This window comes from Candoia aspera, chromosome 9 (assembly GCF_035149785.1).
Source record: "Candoia aspera isolate rCanAsp1 chromosome 9, rCanAsp1.hap2, whole genome shotgun sequence".
Lineage (NCBI taxonomy): Eukaryota > Metazoa > Chordata > Lepidosauria > Squamata > Boidae > Candoia > Candoia aspera.
Window position 1 is genome coordinate 4,433,290 of NC_086161.1, and position 13,855 is coordinate 4,447,144.

The 13,855-nt window shown below is 42.8% G+C and overlaps 1 protein-coding gene across 1 annotated transcript in view; it reads left to right on the forward strand.

Moving 5' to 3' along the window:
- Positions 1 to 13,855, forward strand: part of GRIK4 (glutamate ionotropic receptor kainate type subunit 4) — a 202,122-nt gene that overhangs the window by 133,967 nt on the left and 54,300 nt on the right. Inside the window, exons 8-10 of the mRNA XM_063311199.1 lie at positions 1,439 to 1,591; positions 3,348 to 3,452; positions 12,928 to 13,035. Coding sequence (XP_063167269.1) covers positions 1,439 to 1,591; positions 3,348 to 3,452; positions 12,928 to 13,035 — 366 coding nt within the window. The remainder of the gene's footprint in view (positions 1 to 1,438; positions 1,592 to 3,347; positions 3,453 to 12,927; positions 13,036 to 13,855) is intronic.

Consider the following 13,855-nt stretch of genomic DNA (forward strand, 5'->3'; position numbering starts at 1 on the left):
CTGAGATGTTTTAACTTGGATCGATAAATATAAGTGTGAAAGATTATTTAGACAGAAGTTAATACCGTTGCAGCTCTTGGAATCCTGAGATAAAGACAGAAATAAATGAGGCTTTTTTGGGTTGTAATTTAGAAGTCATTTTGGGAGGCTCTCCTTGCTGAGTTTTCCATAACGTTTTTACATTTAAGGAGTTAGTGTGACTGAGCTATATAGCTATTGATTCCTTCCTTCCTTCCCCAGGATGGATGCGTTCTTTGTATTGAGACTCCAGTATTTTGAATAAGTCCAGTATTTTGAATAAATGTTTGATGTTAGCTGAGAAATGTATGACAGGATGAAAAAGTATTGATTCAAAGAGACAGAGACTAATAGCAACTCTTGCACTATATAAAAATAATCCCAGGGTTTGAGGTTAAAATTAATTCGTATACAGTCCCTTCTAATTTGGAAAATAGCAAAGATTCTAGTATTAATTAAGCCATTTTCTCTGTAAGTGTGACTCAGAGCAAGTCAACATACTGATGACATATAACTGTACAAGGTTAAATAATATCTTTAGAACATTTTAGATATAGGACATTTTCATCACGAATTGAGTTATCATATACGCTGCAGTGGTTCTCATGTTCCCCTTGCTTGAACAGCATCATAGGCCATGTTTTCGTAATAAAATCTGATGCATCAAGATCACTTTCAAGAGGCTCTAAAATACCGTTACAAAATATTTTAATTGTTTCTGGATAAGCATGATCATCACTGTACCTTATAAACCCTCTCCCTGGCTCTTCTTCAGTCACAGACCAGAGCAGCTTGCAATGTAGATTAAAATCAATTAAGAACAATAATATCAAATTACAGATAATAGAAACAGGGTAACTTCATTTAACACTAGAAATTAACAGCCCTGCAATAAAAAGAACTCTTCAGCAAATCGTAAGGGAGAAAATGATCGGAAACTGGGAAAAATAACAAACAGTATTCATCCATGCCACGTCTTCTTTAAAAGGTTGACTCTGGAACTAACTTCGATGTGTAAATCACAGGTAGGATTTTCTAAGGAAAAGATTTCACAAAGTTGGTACCATAACCGAAAAGGCCCTGTTTTTTAAGGATCTGCATACACGTGCTGCATTTTAGTTGGAACAGTCTAGATTATAGCTCTGGGGTTTCCTTGTGGTCTCCCATCCAAGTATTAGACAGGTTTAATCCTGTTAGCATTTTAGAGATCAGCCAAGACCGGTAAGATAGTGTCATCTGCTATAATCTAGTCAGGGTCTTCTCCATCAAGTGCACAAACATAATTCCACATTGACGTGAACCAAGAATTACTTGCTTTATTGTCCTTTATTCTGTCCCAGGTAATTGTTTCTGAAGTGGCCTGTGGTTTGTGTCCCAATAACATTTCTTCTCCCTGTTCCTTGTCTTCCGTTTTCCTCAGCTGTCTTCTGCCTTGTTGTTTGATGCTGTCTATGCTGTGGTCAGCGCAGTACAAGAGCTGAACCGGAGCCAGGAAATTGGCGTGAAACCCTTATCTTGTGGATCTGCCCAGATCTGGCAGCATGGCACCAGTTTGATGAATTACCTCAGAATGGTGAGAACGGATTGAGCATGGAGGATTTTGGAAAGTGCTTCACCCAGTGCTTCACTGTGCTCACTGTCAGAGTGAGACAGACAGAAGTACTGCTTAAAGGTTTCCCATAAAGCAAGGTAGTAGGACCATAGGAAGTATCATTAGAAGGGGCCCTGGGGGTCATCTCATCTACCCACAAAGTAAGGCTTGTGGTTGTATAAGGTGAAAGGGTCCCTGCATAAATATCTCCACTGGAGGAAAACCATATCATCCCATGACAATCTGTTCCATTTCCCTCTAGAACAGTGTTTCTCAATCTTAGCAATTTTAAGATGTGTGAATTTCAACTCCCAGAATTCCCCAGCCAGCATCTTGAAGTCCACATACCTTAAAGCTGCCAAGGTTGAGGAACACTGTTCTAGAAGATGCCTCCTAACATTTGGCCTTTAGGTTTAATCATACCTGTGGAAGCACCTGTCTTCTGATCAGCTTGTCCTTGCTCACTCACTTGAAGTGTCTCTGCCGGTTGCCTGTCACGTCTTGCCACCCCTTCTTCATCCTTTGCTTCCTTGACAAAAACACAGGCAGTGCACCTTTGTGTGATTAAGTAAGATAGGCAGAGCTGGTGGGGCAGAACACGTGCCAAGGAACCATAATGTAGCTAATAATGTCGATGGAAGAATAAGAACCAAGGATCAAGAAAACAGGAGCCATCAGTCAGACATGGGTTCTAGGGTTTATTGAAGATGATTGCCAAGTTGGATCCAGAGGGTAAGGCCTTCAAAGAATGCATGGCAAGTTTGCCTTTCTTTTATGATAGGTCTACATGAGCCCATCAGCTACTTGGCAGCCCTTCTCCAAATCTCAAGTGGGCAACAAAATAAGATGTTACCAAGTTCCTAGTGAGCCTGAATCTATGGTTGCTTGGTTGCAGGATAATATCCTTTTATTAAGAGGATGTCTGTCAACAAATGCAAGTTCGGTGCTGGCTTCATTGGGGCTTGATTGGGGCTTGCCCTGCTGAATATGGCACAGGATATGACTCTTATCTATCTGCACAGAGGAGACCCTTTGTCATTTTGGCTTTTGATGATGGACAAGTCACTTGACTCATCCATCACAAGCTCAACCGGGGCTTTGCATTCTGCTGAAAAAATGAATCTCTGACAAGTGTTGCTCTGATTCTACTTTCTCCTCTGTGGGAGCTGCATTACTGGAAAATCAATGACCTAATGCTCTGTCAACAATTAGCAGAGTGTGGGTATCTGTATTTACCAGACCTTTACACCACCGTGCTTCATGTTCACATAGCCCAATGTGACGTCCTGTGCTACCCAGCCATGTAACGGCTTCCCTTTAAGTCCCAGGCAACGTGTTTGAATTAAGCACTCCCTTTTGACAGTACAGCTCCCAGCTATGGTGACGGAAACAAAGGTCTTTGCAGTGCGGAGGAAGAGGCAGACTAGCTGTCGAGACAGAATGAAGGATGGCTTGGGCCTCTGCCATTTCACAATGCAGGTGCCTGGACTTCCTCCCCTCTCACCTGATCACATTGATACCCCGTCCAAAAACTTCCCACCTTCCTTCCTGACCCGTAATCTCACACAACTGTGAGAAGCTCAGACATTTCCAGTAATTAAAGTTCCAAGATGGTGTGTGCCAGGCTATGTTGTCCCTTCTGGCTTGGCATGAGAAGCATGGGTGACCAGGGCTCTGTCCTTGAGGCTCAAAGGGAACGGTCCCTATCCAGCGCTGCAACTCACCCTCTCTTGGACAGGTAGAATTGGAAGGTCTCACTGGCCACGTAGAGTTCAACAGCAAAGGTCAACGATCAAACTATGCTCTGAAAATCCTGCAGTATACAAGGAATGGCTTCAGACAGGTAATAAAATATCTTCTTCAACTGCCGTTTGTCCTCTGGCTCAGCATTACTTGTTTCTCTATGTTGTGACTTTGTTCTTGTTGTCATGTTTCCTCTAAAAATGTCCTTCCTCTTGTTGGCTGTCCTGTTACGCTGGTTATACCTTTGGAACCTCCTTTCCACTTCTACAGTGGAACTCAATATAGGCTACCAAATTTGGATTGCAAACATCCAGATAGGATGGTGAGCCAAGGTGGAGTCCTTGGTGAGAACATCTGTAGCTCAGGGTTGGACTGTGGAGTCCTTGGTGCTCTCTGAACTTGGTCGTTGGCTTGCAGATGTTTCCTTACCTGACTAGGTAATGTCATCAGACAGATTCTCTTCTATTGAAAGTTTGAGCTTTCTGTATCTCTCTGCTGTCATCGACGGCTTGGCTGGAATTTTGCAGCCCAAAATCTGGTAATTCCAACTGGCTATTAGTTTTTGAGGACTGTATGTTGTTGTTGATGATGATGATCCTTGCAGGTATTCAGAAAAAGAAAGCAAGTAAGTGGGATAGGAGGTTCTGTCATAGCAGCCCAATGTTGGGATTTCTTTCCAAGAAAAATCTGTTTTTCATTGCTCTCTGTTTTTTACAGAACAGTTAGGACTCACTTCTTTCTGCTGGTTCTTGGCTGCATACTAGCTCATGATACATTGTATGAATTATTTAGTAATGTTATCCTATAGATGGTGGTTTGTATCATTTTGCCAGAACTGGTAAGCTAAATTTGATTATTGGTGGAAAACCCCCCCAATAAATTAATAAGGGAAGGGGTTGAGATGTTTGTGTGGGATCATACCACAGGCAGGCTTTTTATGCTTATGGAAAAAGAAGTAAAGGAAAGTGCAGAGAATCAGGACTGGATGGACAACTGCACAGCCAAAGGCTGAAAGAGGGGCTGTGCAATGAATTCATTGCTGAAATAAATTCAGACATGCTACTTTTCAGATCACTTCCTTGGCTGTTCTGTTCCTTTGGAAGCTGCAGTTAGACCAAGGAATGACAAAGTGGTGCCCCCATAAGCCCACATAGTATTTTCCCCCTGAAATATTAAGGGGGGGAGAAAGCATTGGGGGGCAACATTTGGCCCTTCTTGGGCAGAAAAGTAGAGATGATATTATTGCTTTTTAAATCTTCCCTGAGTGCTTCTGGGGAAAGCTTTCCCTGGTAAGAACTTAAGTAGTACTTGCCTCTGTGAATTTAGCAGCCTATGATGGTCCAGTGAGTGGCAGGGGCATCTACAGGCAGGGTCAAAAAAAAGTCACGGTGCCAGCCATGACCACATGATTGAAGAGCTTCAATCATGCAGTTGTGGGCACCATCTTGAGTTTTGGACCCTCCCTGCAGATGCCCCTGGTGTCCAGGGATGGAACTGCAGAATTTGCACCAGTGCGTAAGGTTATGGGCAACTTCCATAATCCTTTTTGCTTGTATGCAGGAAAATCTCTTCCCCACATCTTCCCAGGATGGGCTAGATTAGCTTCCATGACTCCAGAAATCTATGTGCAGATTAGCTCAGCCTGAATTCCAGTATCTTCAGGAACCTTATGCATTTCTAGTTTTTATTTAAGAATGAAGAGCAAATTTCTAGACTTCAGGATTTAAGGTGAGAAACCCGTGGGTTATTTTTGCTTGAACTCCAGCACTGGGACAATGGGAAAGGGTAACAAGATAAACTTGGATGGTGAGAGCATCTTTATACAGATCATTGAAATATCTCTATTGGCAAGCGTTAAACTGAGTAGGGCATGATGGAGGTGGTGGTGGTACTCCAGGCAGACAGGAACATCAAAAGCTGGGTTGTACAGATCATGCTGGTTGGGGATTCTGGAAGATGAAGTCCAAGATGTCTGAAGGGCAAGTTCAGGAAAGCTAGGTGAGAGAGACCTAGAGATAGTGCTCTGATTCCCCACAAGGCATCTGCATTTGCTGAAAAATCCACCGGGCCCTTCTCTTCCTGAAATGAGATATTCAAGATAACTTTCTCTGGGTGAATTTTATCCTGGTGGAAAGAGTGCCAGCTACAGATATTGTCTTTGCAAATAATTTATAAGCTCATGTAGCATCCATTATAGGAGGTGCGGGGGACAAGGGGCATGGAATGAGAAGAAACCTTCACACAGAGCCTTCAAGGACAGCTTCAAATCTGGCAGAGAGCCAGAAATGGCAGAATCAGGCATCCTACGTACCGGCAGCTTTATAGCAATTTCTGTTTGGAGTGATAGCAGCATCTTGGCAGCCTTAAAATGACTTCCTTTCGAAAATCGCTCCGCAACTTTACTGAGCAATTCCAGCTTTAAAATAAAATAAAGATTCAGATCTGTTGCTTGTGGTTTTCCTTGCTTCGCTGACCCATGGCCACACTGAGCTGCATTTACCATCTCTTTCTACTCTGCTGAACATGGAGGAATTGTCTGACCAACCTCCATCCTGCCAGGACAAAGCTGAGCTCTGCCAAGAGTCCATTCTCAGTTTTATCAAGCTCTGAGCACCTTAGAGCCGATGTCTCCAAACTTACTTCCCATTGGTTTGGCTCCTGTTCCACAGTGGCAGGTCAGTCGGCAAAACACGGACCACCATTTTCCATTCAAGCTCCAGGCTTTAGAGCCTATCAAATTATTAATAACAACATTATAACGGTTTACATGCTCAAAGTGCTGAATAAACACGAGCTCTGTGCTATGCGGTTATGTGGTACAGTGGCTTAAATAATGCAGTTGGCTGATAAATAATAGAGGAGGCAAATACCTTGGCAGTGAGAACAGAAGCAGTTTTAGGCTGCGATCTCATCTTACGGGGCTCTCGTGCGGAAGGAACTTAGTGCCTGCTTCCTCTCTCTCAAGCTTGCTCATTTGCACATACTCCAGGATCTGAACCAGGAGAGGTACCAAAAGATCTAGAACCCTTTTGGTGACAACACACAGGGAGTGAACTGCGTACCTGCAGGAGGGTCCTGTTAGCGGTCTTCTCACTGGCCTTTGGAAATCAAAACATTTTTAACTGAATGTTTAAAGAACTAAAACGCTGATACATATATAGAGTTGAAACTCAGTATGTGTTTTTGCATTTTCTTGTGTTTCGCGTCAAACCACTGAGAGTCCCAGTTATTCTGCAGTGATATATGAATAGGGATGGGCAAAAGGTTCCATCAGGGAATGTGCTGACTCCAGAAAAGGCAATTCTCACCTTAAAAAATGTTCAAAACAGCAGTGTATTTGCTGGCCCACGATACCTATTGTAAAACGTGGTGTCAGGAAAGGTGGCATAGGTGCAAAGAGCTGTCGTATCAGCGATAAGTCTGTCCTTCTCACCAATTTGCTATCTTTCTATATGAAAGATATTCTATTCTATTCTATTCTATTCTATTCTATTCTATTCTATTCTATTCTATTCTATTCTATATTTCCACAATAGTCACACTTGGGGGGAAGTTTAAATATGCCATCCACATCTTCAGTCAGACATGAGACAGTTCAGGAAGAAACCTTCATATGACATTTGATGATTCTGCTGGTTTATATCACAGCCCTCACAAGCCAGAAGAAGGAGAAGGAGGGGCAGGGGGAGGGGGAGGGGGAGAAGAGGAGGAGGAAGAAGAAGAGGAGGAGGAGGAGGAGGAGGGGGAGGGTGCACTAAAAGCCTTGCAAAAACAAAATAAGAAGGTGTGACAACTGCTTTAAAAATAATGTGTAATTCAGGGTATTGTCTGCATTGCCAGTGTGTCAGGAATATTTGGAAGAGCGCCCATGAGTTCCATAGGCATGAAAGAGTCTTTCTCCCTTCCCCTGAACCATAACTTAACAGCCATCTTAATTTATGGACCACAGCACTGGTGATTAAGCTCCCTTTTTCTCCTTCAGAGTCAGCTCTGGGAGAAATGTTGACATTATTATTATAAAAGAGACATAATTAGGAACTGTTGGGCAAAACCCACTGTGGTCAGCCACAGAAGGAACTGGTTTCTCCATTCCAGGGACAAATCATTCCCAAGACTCAAATTAGCTAGCTGCTATTAAGTGCTGTTCAAAGCGCTGTTGCTATTTTTTCAGGTATGAGTAAGCTCTGCTTCTGTGGATGGGTGTTTCTCAATCTCTCCCTCTCTCTCCCTCTCTCTCTCTCTCTCTCACCTGGGCTCCCTGTTCATCTGCTTTGATGGGAAATTCAATGAATCTTGAAGCTGATCCAGATTCCAACCAGCCAGCAAATTAGCTGTGCTTAAGGCTTCTTCATCCCCCTCTTCAGTGCTGATGGCCAGCAGCATTAAGTGATTGAATATTTAATATATTTACATTGCAGACCTCAACATGGTTTTGTATTTAGTCTAAGCTGGTTAAACCTATCTGAGAAGGAATTCTCCAGCCACGTGAGAAGAGTTTTCGGTTTGCAGAAAAATGCAAACTCATCGCCTTGGCTGCTGTCGGAAGAGGGCTGAGCCTATCAAATCTTTTCTGATTTTGGGGTGGAAATATATCTTTGGGCAGAATCAGAACCGAGTTTAAGTTTTATTGTTTGGCTGCCATTTTAGCTCAGGTGGCTACAATATTATCTGAGCAGTAGAGCATTTGCATCCCCAAACTCCAGGCATTTCCTGGTAGGACTAGAAATACAGACACCACAGACAGCTCCTGCCAAACAGTGACTGGGCTCAACAGTGGTATTTAACCATGATTCAGTAAATGAATTACAATTGTACCATATGCTAAACCAGGAATCATGGTTCACAAACTACAGTGGCTAGATTCACACAGTGGAACAAGGCTCACTCAAACCAGGAAAAGCACATTATCATTGTTAACAATATGATGCCAGAGGGACCAAGGATCTGGGTCAGGAGAAGACAGACAACTATGCTCCTACATGCCAGAGGAATCCTACTCCCTTCCCAATCTGAAGAAACATTTCATCACCTGGATGAACCAGATAACCTGAAATGTAACCTTGCACATATATTTTATAGGAGCAGCAGCTACTCCTGCTGCACGTAATCAGAAGCCCATGCTGAGAATCCAGTAGGATTCCTTGAATCTATTACATGCATCTTGCAAGCAGATGCAAATGAGGTGACTCTTATACTGTTCTGAAACGCCAAATTTCCATTGTCATCCCTTCTCAAAGCAATAAACTTCCAGCGTCCCTGCACAATTTCCCAACCACAATTTTTGCAGCTTGTATCTGTGCTGTATTAGTATTGCAGTGGGGGGGACAAGATCTGAAACCGTTCCGTTTAGACTGACAAGGAGTTCCTTGTCTAATTACCTCCTCATATCTTGTGCAGAACATTTTCTTCTTCTTTTGTCCCATTAGCAATGACAAGGAGCTTCAGAAACAAGTGATAATTATTTTTCCCCTTTGGGGAAGGAGGAGCTGCTGTGACAAATGTAGCCAGGAGCAGGAAGTGAATTTATCTTTATTTCAGGTTGCGTAGCCATACTACTGCATTGCCCATGTTCAGGGCTGCCTGTTTGGTGCTGCTTACAGCCTTCAGAAATGGGAAATGGTGCTTTGATCTCTGGAGAGTGCAGAGAACAGAGCTGGCCATGTTCCCTTGGGATCAGTTCTTGGGGCAGCAGGCACAGTTGGAAGTTTCCAAATGGTTGGGAATAAATACGGTGTTTTTAGGCCTCACTTGAAAGGGACTGGGAGCACTGTGGGGTAGAAGAAAAATGTCAGCAGGACCCTTCAGATTGGTTCACTCAGATGAGGTTCAAAGCTTGAATCTTCCTAAGCATGGTCAGAAAGTTCTCCAATTGCCAGTTGCCTTGAGATGACTGAAGCCAGTTGAAAAGCCCTCACTGTCTCCCAGAGAAACAAGCATGGCTGAGCCTCTTTTTGGAAACTTAAGAAGAGCCTTTCTAAATTGGGATTTTTTTGGTTAGCATCTCTCTGCCCACAGCAGCCAGCTAGATGATCTGGGGAAACCATCAAGACTGGAGGGCAACACTACTGTTTGCAGCAATTAGGCTTCACTTCTGTATTGCCTTTGGACTTCGAGTTTGAAGGTCACCATCAGTAGCAAAGCTATTGTTTGGACTGCTGAATATAATCTGTTCTAAGCCTTCTAGGAACACAGATGATTGGTAGGCAAGATACAGATCTTCTAAATAACCAGACTGAATGGATGAAACATAGAGGGAGCAGCTGCTTTGAGATGCACTGGGACTACAGAATCCTTAGGCTGTTACTGTATTTTTAAGACCAGGTAAAGGAGAAAAGTAAAAATGTGACTGGGCTGCCTCTGGATGCAATGCTTCTTGATTCTGGATGGCAGAAGAGGGAAGAGATCATTTACCCCTCTATCTCAAGCAGCAAAATATCTTGATCCAATCCTGGGACCTCCTTTCTCCACCAATTGCTTCCCCCCTTCTTCAGACCGTGGTAGATAAACAGTACAGTAGAAGACCTTTGATCCTTGGGAGGGAGATGGGTGGTGATAAAGTTTGACAGATAAAGAAGTAAATAAATAAAGTTTAAAAAGTTGAATGGGGCCTACAGGATTAGGAGGGACCAAGCCCACTTAGCTCCATAGAACTGGGGAAAGGAACATCTAATTCTTTCCGGCACATCACTGTTCTCATACAGAACCTCATAGTTATGATTCCCTTTGGGGCAAAACATGCATTCCTGGGAGGGGAGTCTGATTTAACCACCAGAAGGAAAAGGTCAGCATGTTTTACCCTGTGCTGTGGTTCCAGCTGGACAAAGTGGTTCTCTTCCTTCCCTAGACATAAAATTTTGGTCTCTCCCATTTTTACCTGATTTAGACACTTCCATATGGGGGGGCGGGCAGACGAGTGATGTGTGCAGGGAGCATAATTCTTCACCATCAGAGAGAGAGAGCTGCTCTGTGCTTTAATGTTCTTGGATCTCTTCACCTTCAGCAACAGAAGACTGGGAAGGGGATCTGTTAGGAATATTACCATGCGGTTGAGAGAGTCAGCCTCAAGTCAGAGTCAGTGCAGAATGATATGGGATAACCTTGAGGCAGGGATGTATTTAGCCTCGGTACCATTGTACAAGCAAGGGTCATACAGCTCTGTTGTCGGAGAAGGCAGCAGCAATAGTCAATTAGTTTGGGCATGCCAGCAGGGAAAGAACAAATTATGGACTTAGAGGGCTGTCAGAATTAAAGTTAATCTGTTTCTAAATGCCTGGGGGAAGGGGAGAGCGGAAATAAATGCTGTGTTGCTGAGGGGTAGTCTCGCCACTGTGAGGAATATCACATTGTAGTTAGGAATATACTCTATGAACAGACAACTGCAAACTTCTTACTTTAACACTGATCTACAACGCAGAGGCATTGTAAAAGTTGTGGGACATGTTTATCCCATTTAATCTGTATATCTCACCTCCCTCCGAGAGCTGAGACAGGCGTGCATGGAATCATTCCCATTGCATTGATTTTAAATACTTTCTTGCACACTGGCTTTTGACATAAAAAGTGTCCAAAATACCTTTCATAAAAATGCATTAATAGCAGAGATAAAAACTGAAAAAAGGATAATATAATGGATAAAACAGCAGGTAAAAAGGGCAGAAAAAACTCAACTTGCAAGGTTTAAAATGAGAAGCTGATGTAAAGCCTCACCATCAGTGTTCATTACATTCCTGGGCATATAAAATAGCAATCTTATGGTGATCAAACAGAGCAGAGATTGTGGCTGGAGCCAAGGTCTCCCTGGCTTGAATTTTGGGTGTGTTTGAGGTGTATCCTGAAAGTGTCCATGCCCTGCAGCAGTGGTACTTGGTGCAGTGTTGGTCTAAGACCAAGTATGTCTGATTGCCCACCCAGGAGAAACTGAGCAGGTTTTTTCTGCAAGAGAGACATTCTTGATTTCAGACTGTTGAAGTCTTCATATGTCTAACTGAGCGCTTTCATCTTCTTAAGATCCCTGCAAGACAGGCAAAGTTGAGAGACAGTAAGTAACCCTTCAAGAGAGCTTAACTGAACAAGCTGTAATTTCAGTTCTGTTTCACCTTTCTTATATTTTCAAGAAATGAAAAGGAATTTGGTCCATAGCACAGTTGGAGACAAATGTCTTTGGCTATCTGAAAACTTTGTTCCTATGTAGGTAACACTAATCTAATCACACCAGACCACAGTCTTATTATCCTCATTACTTGTTCACTTAATCGAGTTCAAAATCCACTTAAACTGATTATTGCATTAGGCTGAAGTGGGATTTCAAGTTGTTAAAGAGTGGTTTTGTTGAGACATTTGCACCAGCCAGATGAAACTGATCTGGGCTGGTTGGCAAGTGCAGTATGCTTTCACTGTCATCCTATAGGTCTCTAGGAAATTGTGGCCCTGGAATGGCCTCTCTTTCCAGCTGTCTTTTATCTCACAATAAAAGATATGCAACTTGATAAACTGATGTGCTTTAAGAGAATGGGTGATATTGGGAATGAACTGTGGGTCAAGTTTTCCCTATAATATTCCTAACACAAGTAGAGAGAATGAAGATGTAAGGTACTGAATACATGGAAAAGCGATTTTGCCCCAGTGGGCTGCCAGCTGTAGGGCAAGAATAGTAATCCTTTTTCAGGTTGGAAGTTTCAGCAAGTGTTATTGGCCATTCTGGTCTTCCTCAGAGAATGCATTTGCAAAACTCTTCTGCTTGCAGAAAGATCTAACGTTTTGTCCCCTGTCTGCTGCATCTTAGCAGGACCACATAAAACAAGTTCTGCTTTCATAAGAAAGGTCAGTCTTAAAACCAAATATCCGAAATTAGTAGCATTTGAAACTCAGGACTCTTCGATCTTGGTTTAAAACACACACACACACACACACAGGGAAAGCTAGATCCTTTCAGTGTGTCAGAAAGGATTTATGGCTCCATTCCGTTGCCACTGGAGAGCGTAAATTAGTTTTAAGGAGAATAAAATGGAAGCCTAGATAGAATGGATTAGACTCACTATTGGATTGTTGGGGTTGATTAGCTTGAATGATGTCATTTACAAAGGGTTAATTAATCTCTTGGAAGCCATTGTAGAGGAAAGGAGACTATAGTCATTAGTAACCCAACAGAACCATGGAAAATGTGCCTTTGTATCAATGTGTCTTACTAGGATACAACACAGCAGTGGAAAGAGCTGAAAATCTAGTCTTTGCTCAGGTATGATGTTCTCCACACTGATCTCGGCACTTCAGCTGAAGTCCTCTGCCTCCCAGATGCTTCCCATTATCCAATGCATAAGGGTTTCTCTATGTTGGAACTCCTGGAACAAGCCCCACAAGGTTTTGTTTTTTTAATTGAGATGATGACTACCTTTGCTGAAGCCAAGTTATAGCTGAGTTCTCCAACATAACGCTGGGGGGATATATTGTAAAGCTAATGAAGCATTGACTGCTGCGATTGGCAGAATTGGCTGTGTTGTCAGCCAGAGTGGCCATATGGCAGAAGCAGGCCGCAGTTCCCTTTGGCTGAGTCACAATTCTCCTCTTCCTCTTTGCAGATTGGTCACTGGCATGTCACTAAAGGCCTTTCTATGGATAACCAGATCTTCTCTTCCAATGTGTCCGAGAGCCTCTTCAACACCACACTTCTTGTCACCACCATCCTGGTAAGCATGGAGGGTCGGAATGACCCCTTTTCTTCTCAAGCAATCAAGACATGGCCTCTTATTGTCCTCTGTACCAGCTTTTCTCCAACTTGGTGCCTTGTAGACATATTAGGATTATGAGAGCCAGCATACTAACTGGGGATACTGAAAGTTGTAATCCTAGCACATCTGGAGGATACCAGCTTGAGGAAAACTGTTCAACCTGCCATCATTCAATGCATAGGACTGCATATTTAACTCCTAAAGGAACATACAAACTGCTAATTTGTAGAAGTTATTTAATTTCTCATTGCTATATTGCACAGAAATCTATTTTTGATACATTCAGGACCAGCAGGAAAGAAGCTTGAAATGGGATACATCCCAGTTTTACATTCTTCTCCAAATGTGATTTGGATTAGATAAGTTTAATTATAAAGATGGAGAAGTCATCTTCCATTTGTCTAAAACCTCTTGTTGTGACAAGGATTATACAATCTGAGAGATAATTTATGGAGATGTTTTCATAACATCAAAAACTCCTTGCTGTGCTCATTTCCCATCATGGCCAAGTGCTTCTTGGCCTCTTCAGTTGTTCAGTATTTCTACGTTCTCCAAAAACATCCTTAGGGACTCCCATCCATGCAGTCTTAAGCCCAGCAGCAGTTTGTATTCTGGCTGACATCCTTCCCAGATTGGCAGGCTCAGTTCTTCCATCAGCTAAGTTATTGTCTGCCAGATTATGCCCAGGAAAATGATTGGCTTCCATATGAAGTTTCTTCAACCAGGTGCAGGTGCCAAGGTGTTCCACAGCAAACCACTTCATGATGGCAATGAGGCT